At 40.1% G+C, this 15,674-nt stretch overlaps 1 protein-coding gene across 1 annotated transcript; it reads right to left on the reverse strand.

Moving 5' to 3' along the window:
• Window positions 1-937: 937 nt before the first annotated feature.
• pts (6-pyruvoyltetrahydropterin synthase) lies at window positions 938-4,489 on the reverse strand. Its single transcript, XM_085465488.1, has 6 exons — window positions 4,340-4,489; window positions 3,363-3,442; window positions 3,260-3,282; window positions 3,107-3,163; window positions 2,598-2,668; window positions 938-2,502 (listed from the first exon to the last, which is right to left on the reverse strand). The coding sequence occupies exons 1-6, from the start codon at window positions 4,429-4,431 to the stop codon at window positions 2,379-2,381; spliced, it is 447 nt and encodes a 148-aa protein (XP_085321614.1). The 5' UTR covers window positions 4,432-4,489; the 3' UTR covers window positions 938-2,378.
• Between the last annotated feature and the right edge of the window lie 11,185 nt (window positions 4,490-15,674).

Raw genomic sequence — 15,674 nt, forward strand, 5'->3', positions numbered from 1 at the left:
AAAATATTTATGGTTAATGAGTTTCAAAATGTGTAGAAAAACTTAATACGGGTTCATATTTATAACATTAACTTTCTTTCCTCCCTTTTTGCTTCTTCCATTTGACTGGAAAAAAAGGACAAACCAGAGCACACACAACATTCACCCTAATATTTCCTCCTGCAAGGCCTGAACTACCAGGCTGCTTTCTTTTGCAACTATGCTTCCAGAAATGTTGGAAAGCCCACACAGAAGATTTCATTTACATCCTGGCTTATCTGGACCCTATACACATTCAGCAAATTTCATATAACTGTACATATTTCTGTTTCAAATTGTTTTAGAGTCCAGCATTTTTGTAAACAGGATCACTTAAAAAAAAAAAAAAAAAAGCCTGATACAGTAGTGCTGAATGTCACCTATACTTTTACTACTTCTTTCAAGGCTACAAACCTCAATTCACATTGTTCCACATTCTTGGATTTTTAAGCAATATAAAAATAAAAAGCATCAGCTTTAAAAGGTCATTTAGGAGTCTGACCTATTACTCTCCTCAATAAGATTCTCAAAGTCACCAAAATGTGGTGTCCTATTGAATCCTGACATCCTGGAGTAACAAATTAAAAAAGACTGAGCACATCAAATCAAAGAAACAGTGCATGGTCTCAATTTCTGCTGGTAGGTTGACTGATGGCTTTAAATTTATGACTTACTCATAATAGCAACTATATAAAGTTAGGAGATCAGACAAGCTGACGGCACCTCAATCCTCTGATCCTCAGGGATCAGATGGGATCTAAAAAAGACAAGACACTCAGGTTTGAACAAACAGTTATCTTTTTCACACCAGCAAAAAGTCGTCCTTGTTAATATTTTAGCTGCCTGAAGCTATGATTCACAAACCAAATCTGAAAGCTCTCTGCATCCAAATATGAAGCATTAACATTACACAGCAACATATAGCATATATGCATTTTTAATTTCCATGCCTTTGATCTGAGACAACTTAAAAGTTCACAAACGTTACTTGAAACCGGTGACTTGGTGTGACTTTTGCAGGTATGTAAATAAAGACAATCCAGGTTTTATGACAATAATGCTGTTTGAGATGAAAGGACAGCGACCACTTTCATTTTGGTAAGTTTTGTGGGAGCAGAAAATATGAGCTCATATCACCCCTCCCCAACCTTTTGTGGTAAACTTATTATCCCGGTGCAAATGTGCCATAGCCTCTAAGAAATGTGCAGCTCTTTACTGACATCAAGTGGTTAAAATGACAGATGTGTACCTTCTTATAAATATTCAAATTTAAATATTCAGTACTTGGTCAAGTCTCCTTTAGCAGGAATTACTGCGTCGTTGTGGTTCGTTATGGCGAGCTGCCATCAGCTCTTTCTGCATCTCTTTGTTTGGGGCCTTTTCGTCGTGACAATACTCCATGGGGATGGGGTTCAGGTCAGGTGAGGCAGTTGGCCAGTTCCATACAGTATTAATGTGGTCAGCGAACCATTTGGTCCTGCAGTAGTTTTAGCATTGCAGCCAGATACTGATTACTTTTGTTCAGCTGGATTCACTATCACACAGATGCACACATGAAGAGCTCTCAAAGCTCCTACTAAGCTGCTGTGTTGACTTTGGACTTCACAAAACAGAAGATCAACCACTGCCAACAGCTACCGATGACTTTACAGACTGTGGAAACAGATTTCCAACATCTTGAATTCTGTACCTCTTGACTCAAACCCTTCATCTGAAAATAAAATCCAAGCTCTACTCATCTGAAAAAGTTGGGTCTAATCCGAGCTGAGAGGGATGATTTTATTCCACTAGATGTCACTGTTGGACTGAGAACATCTTATTAGGCTGTTCACAACTTATTTTCATATAAATGCCAAATGACATGTAAATATCAGACTTCTGGTAATTTACCCATTTGTTAATACTAGCATGAAACACAGAATGCTTCTGATTGGTCAGGTCTGCTTCACCGGTATTACTTTTGAATTTGGTTCATTAAATTTCTCCATCCTCTGGAGGGAGGTCAGACCTCCTCTTGTGTAAACCATGTCTAACGAGGCCCAAAACCACCAGAGAGAACCAATTTTTATTTAATTGAATTCAGTCTACAATGTTTTACAGTTTATTTTCTAACCACATTTTTCAGGCTTCTGTTCTCTCCTTTACGGCAAATTTTCCTCAAAATGATGAGATCATAAATAGGATTCTGTTTACAAGCATATACATGGCAGTATCTATGAAATCTTTGCTGTGCAAAAGGAACAACGTCTAAAAGACTTTCAAACTACGTGTGACCAGAGTGAAGTCAGTCCGTAAACAATTAGCCTAAAATAAGTAGAAAGGAATGGCACTTTAGGGCTACTAAACCAAACACTGCTTCACTACTCTCCTCGATACACAACCACGTTCTTGTCGGTCTCATGAATCTTGATCTCATAGAGCAGGCCGGGCGGGAGAACCTTCACCATGTTGTCCCAGATGTAAACAGCCACGTTCTCTGTTGTGCTACGTGGGCAGATGAAAAAGTTTCAGTGAGGAAAATAAATAAATAAAATAAATCTGTAATAAGACCGGTGACAATAGCCTGAAAGGGTACACACCTGACAACAGTAGTAAAATATGGAACATCCTTATCCAGGTTTTTATGGTCCAGTGGAATCATGATTACTTCCTGCAGGGGAAGCACTGGTTTTAATTTAAAATGTTTCAATATACTGTACACCAACTGGGCAGTTAGTTACCAACTTCACAGTTTGTTCCATACAAAGCTAATGTATGTCATCCTAAATGTTCTGTGTAAAACTAACAAATGCCAATTTTAGTCTGCATGTTGTAGAAGTAGTGCACAAACCAACTTAACATAATAAAAACTGTCTATAAACGGTTAATATTTACAACAGTTAAAACCTCAGAAAACTATACAATAATAATTTTAATTAGCACATAAGTAATTGAGTTATTTACTGTCAAATTGTTAATAAAAACTGAAAAATTAAATTAATCTTTGCATCCAAAACAGCTTTTATCAAGCTAAACAGTCCAAAACAAGTCTGTTTTTTTGAGTAAAAATTAGCCAGTTTTTAAATTCCATTAAGGGAAAAAAAGTTACCTCAATACATTTCTTCAAGTCAGTCAGATTCATGACCATACCAGTTTTAGCATCAATCTGAAAACATATACAGAAAACACACTTGTTCCTGAAACAGGTTTTCCTATTTATTACTAGGGTGACATGGATTCCTCACATAAATGTTGCAGATACCTTTCCACGCACGGTTACCTCCACTGTGGAGAGAAACGAGAGCGATGAATGAAGAGCATTACACTCCTAATATAGTTCGTTTAAGGGGAGGAGTGTGACAAACCTTTGTAGTTGTGTCCGTGACCGTTGGGATTGTTGCACTTTCCGTACACTTCTTTATTCTCCTCATCACTCAGGTGAATGCTGAATGAGATGTGAAGGAATAGTCAGGAAAGCCTTTTGGCCAAGATAGAAATGCACATTAAAGAGCTTTTGACTAAGTCATGTAGTATAAAGAGATGACAAAAAGTATTTTGATTTTTAACAGTGTAACTGCCACATTATGTAGGTGTATACCAGGTAATGTGTTATTGCTTAACAACAACAGAATTGTACACCAAACAATATAGTAAAAGACATTTATTAGCACAGCATAAACTGTTGATCTAGATCAGGGCCCGAGGGCCGGTGTCCTGCAGGTTTTAGATCTCACCCTGGGTCAACACACCTGAATCAAATGATTAGTTCATTCCCAGGCCTCTGTAGAACTTCAAAACATGTTGAGATAATTTAGCCATTTAAATCAGCTGGACACATCTAAAACCTCGAGGCCTGGAGTTTTGACACCTGTGATCTAGATCTAATTAAGTCGTCTCCAATTAATCTTTGGATAGGCTCGTTTTCGACAGCGCCCACTGCACGTAAATGCAGCATGAGTGGATATTCACGCGAATCTTTCTCTGAGTTTAAGCAGAATGTGGCAAGCAACAAACGCTTTAATCCGCTAAAGAGCAAGAACACGGGTGTCAGTGACTTCCCCCTGCTCCAAACAATCCACATCACACTTATTCAGTATCCTAATCATCGCGCTTCACTTCTCCACGATCCTCCATCCACGACACACGGGATTTTACTCGCTCTTGTAAAAACACACTTCAGTACACGTCAAACGCAAACCCTGCGCCACCAGGTGAAAGCTACTTTCATTCGGCGCACTTCTGTGTGAGTGCTTTAAGAAGGTGTTTGAAATAAACCCGCTTTCGGGACGACTCTCTATCAGCCCGCTCCCTCCCTAACGGAGGAGGGATGGAGGCGATGTACCTGTGAAGACGGTGACAAGCGCTGAAGCTCTCGATTCTGCTTATGTATCCGATGCGCTCCGCTGTGCTACTCTGAGCAGATGACCCTGCCATGATGTCACGGCACAAACACAAAGGGGGCGGCTTATATCAGCTGATAAACCGGAAGGAGAAGGTATAAAACCGTGACTCAAGCTGTAAGGTCATTGGCGCAAATCAGGGGCGTTATTATAAGTCACATGATCTACATAAGCAACAAAAACCCTCAGGTGAAATTTGGAAGACCATGAATACATAAATACTCATCAATATAACACATTTTAATGCTGTAGATGCACATAAATAGATGATTACACGTGAAGGTCTTATCAGCAGGTAGTACCAGGTGTCCAACTTATATGCACGACACTGTATTTTTATCCATAGTCTTCTTATCCTGCTTACACATTGTGATTGATTTACAAAAGTCAATATACGTGAGTCACTGGAAACAAAAAAAGAGTGGTGCTGATCTATGGGTGATACGTAAATATTATTAATAGAGCAGCTGCTGCAATAAGTTATTATATTATCAACAGTTATTTGAATAGAAAAAGTGCAATGGACATCATGAAAACATGAAACCTAATGTTATATAACACTTTACAACACAAACAAGACTCTTTCCCCCACATTTAGTTGCTGGTATCCAGTCATCCTGCCAATAGCAGTATAGCACTGTCAGCAAAGTCAATAAAGCCACAAGCTTAAACACAAATAAACCCTATTTCACGTAATCATCCCCCATGTTGATGTCTGGTGCCAGCAATGACTAATAGGATGCGGTCAGCATTACCTGAGATACACAGGAATAAGAGGAAGAAGACGTCTGGGAGTTATTTAAAAAACAATGATCATCTGACAACCAAGCATGCACGGAATACAGTGTATGAATTACGAACGGCAGGCTTAGAAAATAACTCAAAGACAAGAGCATAAAGTCATCCATCCGTCCTGTTCTCCCCTCGGGTGAACACAGTAAGACAAACAAGCATTCACACTCTCACATGCACCAGTTAATATACCATGCATGTCTTTGAACTCTGGAAGCAAACTAGAGCACTAAGAGGAAAGTCACAAAGGCACAGAGAGAAAGAATCAATTCAAAAGCTAACCTACATGTTCTTCTAAACTATGGAAGGAAATGCTGAGAAATATTTGGTCTCTGTTGTTATATATTAAGAACTTTGTCTTACAACAATTTTAGAGTGGTCTTGCAGTTTCTCCTGGCTGTGTCATTTAGTTTAATTGTGAAACAACATCCCCCTGAGAAAACTTCTAAATGCTTCATTTGTTTGCTTCATTTCGACTGATTTAATAGGGAAAGCTGTTTTAATCACATACTGCAGTGTAATGCTGTGTTTGGTTTCCTTCTGGAGTAGGATTACTTTGCCACAGTGTCATTAGTGTGTGTAGCTGCTTCCGCTTTATAAGTCCTGCATGACTCTGTGATGTGAGTGCCACACTGAAGCCCTGTGATTCCTTCTTTGCATTGTGGTGATCTTAAAACCATCATTATGTATATATGTGTGGGTTCCTCAACCAGATTGCCTTAAAGCTGTGTGATTAATTCCAGCATCTAATCCCAGTGTAGTGAGCGTGCTCTGCTTCAACTAATCCGCAATGGTTAATGAGACACTGTTTACTGCTTACTCTGTCTAATCCAGGAAATAGATAATCAACAGAAACAGGAAGTACAATAACCCTGACCTCTGAAATATTACTGTAGAAGCTGTAATATTTTATTCTGATGGAAACTTTACAGTGGGTTTTAAAATTATGAGTTTCAGAACCATCATTTCTGCTTTATATGTTTTAAAGTGAGCAGCACCCTGTGGTGGCCTGCTATCTGACCCCCTCAAAATCAGCCAGATTTTTTTTTTACACCATTACTTTAGTATATTTAATAGGCACTTAAAGTACACAACCCCTCTTGTGTACTTCAAGCGCCTATAATTCAGAACATTGGTATGTATGGTAAATGTGGTAAAAAGTTGTTTTCAATAAATAGAAATGTTGGGGGAAAACTCTGTAAAAAACCCAGGAGAAATAAAGACACAATGAGACAAAGTTACTTTCTTTATCAAACGTGTACACGGGTGAGCTGCTAAGAACAACTCACACCATGCACAGTGGCTTGGTAATTTTTATAGGCACGGAGCACTTTATATGTAAAATGATGAAAACTTCATATTTAAAATGAAAACTTTAAAAAAAAATAAAAGGATGAGAACTTCAAAAATAAAAGGATGAAACCTTTATATTTAAAATGAAAAACTTTATGTTTAAAACTGAAAACTTCAAAAAATAAAGGGATGAAAACCTGCATAACCTACTAATGTTTTAATCAGTGCGTGATCACTTGACAAGTCATTTTTAATCACCACGTCATTCATTAGCAGTTATTACAAGTTCTCCTCTAACAGAATTGCAACGGGATGCTGTTCTTCTTGAGGCACGGCAACATAAACAGTCATTGTAGTTGTTATCATCTTTGAAATCATTACTCTTAGACATGGCGGTGTAGCTGCTCCAGATGTGTGGTCAGTGACATATTTTTGCAGAATGGACAAATTCTGCAAAGCTTCATAAATGTCTCCTCCAGTTTCGTATCCATCAGGGATAAAAGTGCAACATGTTTCCCCGATCAGCTTGCAAACTCCTCCTTGTGATGCTGTTAGCAGGTCTAGTGTCAGTCTGTTCTGCAGCACCATCGTTCTGATGGCCTGCTGTTCTCCTGCTAAGGCGGTTCCCAGGGTCTTAGTCAAGTTGATGTGTCGTAGCAGAGCATATCGGTTGATTTCCACATGATCCCGCACCTCGGCAACTCCAATGCCGGGGATCAAGCTCTGTAAGAATTTCACTCCTCCTCAGATGCGAAACTCTGGTTCCTTTACTGCTTGGTGCCGTCCGTGCACATCCTGTCTGGTAATGAGTCTTTGTTTGTAGTATCATTCGGTAGCTGTAGTTGGAGCGACAGTTGAGGCTCATCAGTGTCGCGTTACTGGCACAGGTTTCGTTGAGTGAACAGTCCATACACTTCCTCTCGTTCCTCGGTGGGCAGAAAGTGTATATGTATTTGCATAGCAGTCAGTTTTATTATTCAAGTAAGCTGTAGTGTTCATAAACTGCCACCAGAAATTAGTGGCATAGCCATGGGGAAACTTGGTGTACTTTCCTTTGTCATACAGTGTCTGCCTTTTCTTCATATAGCGTGACTTATTGTCCCTCACGGAAGCAAAGATGAGGAGCCCGGCCATGGTCAGGGCCACTGCAGTTATTAAGAGCCACCACCTCATGACGACGGGACACACCCTCCTGTCGCGAGTAGACCCCCCGGCCAGGAAAGCTGACCCCTCCACCGGGCGAGATCACAACAAGTGGGCAAGCCTGCTGTCAGCTGTGTTTAGATGGCTTCACTTACTGGCTCTGATGGATGCAAGATGGTCGTTCCGCTATTTTGCAAGCTCCAGTTTTTCCTTTGGAGCACTTTGATCAGAACCCAGTCACCGGGCTGTGATCTGCAAGACACTTGATAGACATCATTACATTCTTCGTCATTTACAATCATCTCTTTATTTTCCTACAACTTAGACATAAGTTGTAGGGTTTATATAATGCTCAGGTTTCCCTGAGCATTATATTTTTGACACGTCATGCACGTTCTGACAAATTGTTTTGCTGAGGTTTCAAAATTTACAGTGTAGAAATGAGAGTTGACAATACTGGTCAGTCCCCCCGTTGACAAATGCGTACAGCCATGAGTCACTAATGCCGCCATTTTGTGGAGGAATTTTGGCAACACTGGCTTGCCATAACACATCATTAAGTCGTTTGTCAGAACTGCACCGTGTTTTAGCCATTTTGCCTGCTCTGCTGTGCTCGCTGCTTTTGTTCATTTTTCAACACATCCAGTGGAATCTGATGTGTGTTTACTGCTATCAATGTCATGTTTGTCTTTTGTGCCGCCTATTTTGCTGCTCTGTCGGCAAAGTTGTTGCCTGTAGTAATGAAAGAGTCAGTAGGCGTTGTAAGAGGTTGGCATGCTGAACCAGGTTTCCAGTTGGTGTAATCATTCCTCTGTTATGCCAAATTTTTTGCAAAATGATGTACAGCAGAGAAAACATACTGGCTATCTGTATGTATATTTATTAGTTTGTCTTTGTGTATTTCACTTTCGCGTATCACAGCTATCAGCTCAGCGCTCTGTGCAGAACACGAAGAAGAAAGGGGTTTTGCTTCTATTATTTTACTATCTGTGGTTACTGCGTAACCTACACAGTTTCGGCCTGTGCTGTAAGGTCAAATGCTGTTCTCCTAGCTTCCACACTTGCTGATCATAAGGTGGATCTGGGCCTGGAGTTTGTTTAAATCTCAGAATGTTGTGATACTCGGTCGGTTTCTGGCACTCAGGTTTAATACCAGAAAAGAATGGCATGACTGCTATCTTAAGTTTTGTCAGAGCGTCTCTACCTAGCAAATTTACTGGACACGACGGGTCATATGCATTTAATAAAGCACCTGCGGCCACTTGCTGTGTGTACTAGTTCTAAAAGGGCAGTTAATTGTTGTACAGTTGTGTGGCCTGAAGCTGACTTTACAACTAATTTGTCCTCTACTCCTACAATCTCGTGTGAAGTGACCTTCCTCTCCACGGTTCTAGCAGGCGTTGTCTCTATGTTATCTGCTGTTTCTGCGTGGCTGTCTGCAGCCTTGGTGTTTATGACTTTGCTCGCCTCTCTGTTCCTGATAGCCACCTGCGGATTAGTGTTTTAGTCTGTTGTCAACAGTCAGCCTTATTTTGAAGTTACAGAAAGCTTCTTCTTTTTTGTTTGTCTTGGTTTGGGAGAATAGATGCAACACTACATTTTCACTTAAGGCAGTTTTGAATAATTTCTAGTTTTTCAAACAATTCATGGATCTCACACATTTCAAACTTTCAAGTTAGGGTTGTTTCCCATTTATACATATATATATATATATATATATTTAACTTTGCATTGCTCACAGCTCATAGCTCACAGCTCTAAACCTAGGCATTTTTCAATCATATGCCTAATCACTATGTGTCACTGTGATTCTCAAGTATTGTCACAAGTTCGTTTAAATTCGTTTCCAAAACCAACAAAATAATCAAACAAAAACAAAAAACATAAACGTGTCAGGACACAAAAGAAAAAAAAGAAAAATGCTGCCACCCGAACAAGGCAGAAGTCTCCATATGTTGGCTTTTAATAGCATGCAGCTTGTAACATGGTAGACTAATGTGCCTGTGTTAATTCAGCTCCATATTATTGTGTGAAGTTGCACTGGGTTGGGAGTGGTTTTGTGTGTGTCACATTTTTGGTGAGCCAATGGCTGGAATGGGGTTGGACTAATTAGAGGCAGGTGTACTTGATTGCGCTGATACACTGGTCTACTTATAGCCCACACTACAACCACTGCTGTGTTGTTTTGTCTCTCTGTGCAGGTATGTAATGTGATGAAATCAGATATGTTTGGGATGGATGGGTTTTGCCCTATGAATTTTATATTAAGTGTGTCGTTTTGTCTCTCTGTGCAGGCCAGGGCCTATTATATGCCACAGCCTAAAGGCAGCAGGGTTGCAGAGGCTTGAGTGACCACTGACTATATGCTTGCAGGGTGGTGGGTCTCCAAGGACAACTTCTAACCCGGTTAAAGGCAACATGTGGAGTGCAACTTGGCCGTGTGGCATAGCTGGCTCTGGCCTTGGGACTGTGTGTTTTTATACAATTCATAAGTGGGACACTGGACTGTTTTGTCTTTTATCTCTTGATATATTTTTCGTCAATAAATTATCTTTTAGAATTTTATTGACTGTCATCTTTTTGCCCACGACTGAGACGGTTGGTCAGACCTAGAGTCTCTCTTTGGGTGTGTTACAGCAGCTTCTGCTCTAAAAGAAACAAAAAAGAAAAGAAAATGTGGAACATGCTCATCAGCTTAGCAGTGTCTACATATTTAATTCAGCTTCTCAATCCTGTAGTTTTAGCTGTTGTCTACAGGGTTTTGCTTATTGGTTGTTATTATAGGTGTGCTCTATATCTCAGCAATGTGTCATTCTAGGATGATAGGTTTCAAGCTGGTCAAGTGCCTCTATGCACTTCATTAGTTTAGTTATTCTCTGTATTGTCTTCATCTCACATGTCATTACACTGAGTTTCAGCAAACCTTAAGCTTGATGCAGACTACTGCTTAACAATTATCCACCTCACATCATAACCGATTAAGGTGCCTCTTCATATTAATATTATGTCATTGTTAATATTATCCTCTTTGTCTTATATAACAGCAATAGCATATTATAATGTTTTATTAGTGTGTACCATTATACTACTCCTGAGCCAATTTGTTAGTTAGGATCATCTTATTCAGCAAACAGATAATTTAGAATTCATCCAATCTGCGGTCACATTTGTTCTCTCTGTTGCATGGCGGACCAGGCAGTTCTATTATAATATATTATTTATATTTTATTTTGTATCCATCAAGGGCTTCAGATGACCTGCAGAATCATCCTTTTCCCAGGGTGGAGACAGTTACCTTTTCACACACTGTCCTTGGCTGAACAGTGACACAGCCTTAATATACCTTATGTATTTTAGTAAAATATTTTCGTGTGAATTATTTGCTTTATATTCATTTTATACATTGTGGGCATGGTCATCATGCCAACTGTGTTTCATTGTTAATATCACTTTTACAGGTTGTTATCCTTGCTATTATTAATTTCAAATACTCTAAAGATAATTTCTACTGTAACTTTCCCTTTATTCATCTTTATTTCGTACTTCTTATATTTATATCTACTCAGTGGGGTCTGTTTTCAACCCTTTTAAACTACTACAAAACTACTGTGATCTCTAGTTTTCACTTAATAAGGGATTATTATGTTCTTCCTGATATGGGTGTTGCTGCAGATGCGGCTGCAGGAGTGAGTGATGGTTTACTAAAAGGATTGTGGGAACTGCACAGTGTCTCGTCTTCTGGTTTTACTAAACTGGCAGTTGAGTTCTGTTCTTCTGACTGTTTATATTTTGTTTTCTTAAATCTCTCTCTGTTTTTGTCCGGCGTCTGGACTTTTCTTTTCTCACCACTGCTCGTCAGCAGGAGTGAGTTTTAATTTCACTTGCTTGATTACCCATCTTATTTATGTATTTACTTATTTTTGTTTAAGTAATATATACACAATACAGCTGCTATCACCTTCGCTGGTATTTGAGACGAGAGTGGTTGCTCACACGCCCTTCTACTTTCGGACTATTTCCAAAAGCGGTGTGAACTTTACGAGACGGACCTCGACCGTTCTCTCAACTCACCAGCACGTCAGTGAATAGCAGTAAAAGAAAAACACAGTAGGAGCAGCTCAGTCTCTTATTGGACCGTGAAAATTCAGCTTGCTCCGTTAATTAAAACAATACACACACTCACATTCACACCTATTCGCGCGATCGGAACCCTTATCATAAGGGGAGCTGCCAGTCTTTCTGTAGACGAGCTACTTATTCCCTAGACCCTGTCTAGACCCAGCTGGGGGAGCTACCCAGAGCTCCAAACCTAACCCACAGAAGTGGGGAGCTTCCAGTCGACGAGCTCCAAGCTACCAGCCGACGAGCTACTTTAAACCCACAGAGGTGGGGAGCTTCCAGTCGCGACGAGCTACTTTCGCTATTTTAAATTCCCTGAATTTAAAATACGCTTTTACGCAAGATTGTGTCAGTGTGTCTGTATCTACCTGGTCGGTGTCGCCGGGTCTGGTCCACCTCGATCGGGCCCCACCACCGTGGGTCGCTTTCTAGAACGTTGGCCAAGACTCGAATTTAACGCCCTTGGTCTTTGACCACACACCTAGTGTGTGGGCTGTCGACAGACGAACAACGTGGACTGGTCACGGAGATGGGACACGATGGAGGCGCTCCGGCTCCGAAGGACCAAGAAATGTTGGGGGAAAACTCTGTAAAAAACCCAGGAGAAATAAAGACACAATGAGACAAAGTTACTTTCTTTATCAAACGTGTACACGGGTGAGCTGCTAAGAACAACTCACACCATGCACAGTGGCTTGGTAATTTTTATAGGCACAGAGCACAGAGACAGTGAGAACAGGATAACAAATAATAAACAGATAAAATAAAACAACTCCATATATGGCGCTAGTCTCGTCAGCAGAGAGCTAGGGAAGATAAAACAATCTAAAACAATATGTCCCAGAAACAAGATGTGTTTGCTGGGAAAGTCTAAAAAGATAATTCTAAACTAATCTAACCATAGGCAGAGGGCAGACAAAAGGCATCTTTGTACATTTAAAAGAAGGTAAAGAAACATAGAATCATTTTTCCTGTAACAATAACGTATATATTTAATAGTTACCCCTGACTAATCATTAAACTGGCAAACCTTCACAAGACGAAAAAAATGAACATGATGTAAAGCTTGTGAAAAGGGACAACGCCGGTCTCTCTCTCCAATTCTTTTTGTCTTGGTAGAAATCACGCAGAGATGTTTCCATGTTTTACACAATCCTTTTATGACCCATTTTCCTTACAGATGCATCTGGAGATCAGCACACGGCAGTCCTATTCTAAAGGCTGATCTAAAGAATTCCACACAGCAGTTGCAGGTATAACCTCTGGTCACCTACTCCTACAGTAAACACCCCCACAATGAAAATACACAGGTACAGTGGCCAGGGGTGCTGACCCCCATCTCCTTTTAAGGTAGTGTCCATTGGCAATGGTCTGCCCCTCACCCTCAGTAACTCTTGCTTCCTGCCCTGGGGGTGGGGGTTGATCGTCCTTCTGCCCTGTACCCCAGTTCTTTGTTCCCATTCCAGGCCTATTTTCTATTTTGTATACCCATTAACCGCCATATTGTAATATTAAAAGCAATCCCAAACTATATTCTCTTTAACTCTGATGTATATTAAGGAATCTATTCTCAACAAGCTGAAATTGTCTATAAAGATGTCTCAAGCCTGCTCCGGAAGACAGGTAGGTCTGTGGAAAGGTGTTGTTGCATTTTAATTTGTGTGCATATAACAATCTGATTTTGTGCTTGTAGCTTAGCATGCAGTTCTTCTTCTTTGATGCTTAACAGCAGCTAACATCCAGAACGATGCATTACTGCCACCTGTAGGATTCTCCAGTCATTTAATGCCACTAACCAGTCATTGTGTTTGCTAATGAGCATCAGAGGGTAAAAGCTCTATCTTAGCTGCCTGGGTGGATGCTAGACTGAGAGTGTGTTTAGCATGTCTTCAGAAAGACAAGAGGGAGAAAGTTGGCACTTAAGTGGTTAAAGCCTCTGATGCTATGATTCCTGGTGCACCAGGGTGTTTATAACCATTTAACTTCATTAAAAATAGCAATGTGACTCTTGTATTTTCTGAGGCAGATGTTGATATTTACTTTGCTAGGTTTGAGCGTAAAGCTACTAAACTGCTACTAATGTTGCAGTTACAGTTAGCAAGTAAGGCTCAGGGGGCTTGCTTTCCCCTGTTTCCCAAGGTCTAATTTACAAAAACTTGAAGAGTGCAATTTTACAAGCACATGAACCTGTACCAGAAGCCTAGAGAGCATTTCCAGGGTATCCAAAACCATCTAGTCAAACCTACACAGACTTTACCAGAGGGAAGGGAATTTTTTTCGTTGGGGGCGTTATGCATCCAGGGCTATTGATTTAGCCATGGTGCAAGACTTATGCACTGAACTGTGCCCAAATGTACTGGGGTGTATTTAGATGAACAAACTGTCAGTCATTGGTGTCAGACTAATCGCAGGTTGACAAAATCTGCAAGATTCCTCTTCCTATAGCAAAGTTGTCACTTTGCTATGCCCAGTTCATGACGACTTTTCCGGCTTTAACTATTTTGGGTAACCTGTATGTATACCATGGCTCTTGCTGGGCCTTCTCTGTTGTTAATGTTTTTTTGTTGTTGCTTTTTATGTTCTCAGCCCACAGGAACGCTTGTGAATGAACAGAAAGCTATTTCTGCAGACATGTTTGTAATGCTAGTTTATGGAATGATAAACCTCTGATGAAAATGGTTGCACCATGGAGGGCGATGCTACAGGCAAAGTGAAGGTGTGTCAAGATTTATAGGAAAGTAGGTGTAAATCAGGTGTAGCACCGTCATTCTTTATGATTAAAATCAGATGGAAATTATAGCTGGAAGGAACGATCTGAAACCACTTAAACGTAGATGGTGCTGAACCGATGCTGAGTGCTGGCTGTTTTATAACTGTTGGAGTAGAACTGTATGAAATTTGGTGCAAATTGGATTTTGTGCTGAGGGCGATGTAATTAACAGCTAGAACTACTAAAAGAAATGCCACTTATGTTGGCTGTCAGCAACATTTATTGGTGGTAAGAGGCCTAAATCTGGGCTCAGACTGAATGGATACACATAAGAGTGAAAAAAGGCACATAAAAGAAAGGAAGGGAGAAATATAATAGACAAGAGCCAAAATAACATCTTTATGGTTAAAACTAGGTGTTGGTCAAGTAATGGTAGTAGTGCAAGTAACAGTGTTGGAAAAGGGTAATTCTGACAGTAGGCTGGGAATTTTCGTTCTCACAATGAGTGGCCACAGACACTAATGCCAAGCTACATGTTACTGTACAAACACTGACAAAGTATTTGCTGCTTTCCCTCTCTTTTTTTGCATGTTGGTCACACTTAAATGTTTGAGACCATTAAACAAATTTGAATATTAGACAAAGATAACACAAGTAAACACAATATGCAGTTTCTAAATGAAGGTATTTATTATTTAGGGGGAAAAATCCAAACCTGTTACATATACAGTAGGTATTCAAACACACTGATCAACCTATTCTCTGGGTTTGTGTCTGGGAATGTGTGTTTTATCAGTGCCTTACCACATCAGAACACAAAAGCCAAGGCCAGGTCAGTTCTGACTTATTTGAGGAACGTCACACAGGAACAAGTGTCAGCTGTGAGTTTGTAGCTTATATGAATTCAGTGACTTGTGAATGCAGCACACCGTGAATACTCCCGTCATAAAATCATTTTTGTCAATTTTAACTTCTTTGTTGTTGTTTTGAATCCTTCTATGGTTACTTTGCTTTGATGTCATATTATGTAGTTACTTTCAGTCACCACTTCATTCCAATCTAAATAAAGTTCAAGTATAAGAACCCCAAGTGTGGTCCTGTGTGTGATTCAAGCTGCTACCGCTCCTCCCGACTCCTGGGGTGGACTGTGCGGCTCTTTCAGACTTGAAGCACTACAGTTCATGTCTGTGAACATGATAAAAATAATTTTGTTTATATCT

The sequence above is a fragment of the Copadichromis virginalis genome, linkage group LG8 (assembly GCF_057382275.1).
Source record: "Copadichromis virginalis isolate Kocher_CV1m ecotype Utaka linkage group LG8, C_Virginalis_male_GT1.1, whole genome shotgun sequence".
Classification (NCBI taxonomy): domain Eukaryota; kingdom Metazoa; phylum Chordata; class Actinopteri; order Cichliformes; family Cichlidae; genus Copadichromis; species Copadichromis virginalis.

Coding starts and splice junctions, on each gene's coding strand:
- pts (XM_085465488.1), bottom strand. CDS start 4,431: ATGGCAGGGTCATCTGCTCAGAGTAGCACAGCGGAGCGCATCGGATAC. Junction 3,283..3,362: donor TCACGGACACAACTACAAAG/GTTTGTCACACT, acceptor TTCTCTCCACAG/TGGAGGTAACCGTGCGTGGA. Junction 2,669..3,106: donor ACTTGAAGAAATGTATTGAG/GTAACTTTTTTT, acceptor CTTCCCCTGCAG/GAAGTAATCATGATTCCACT.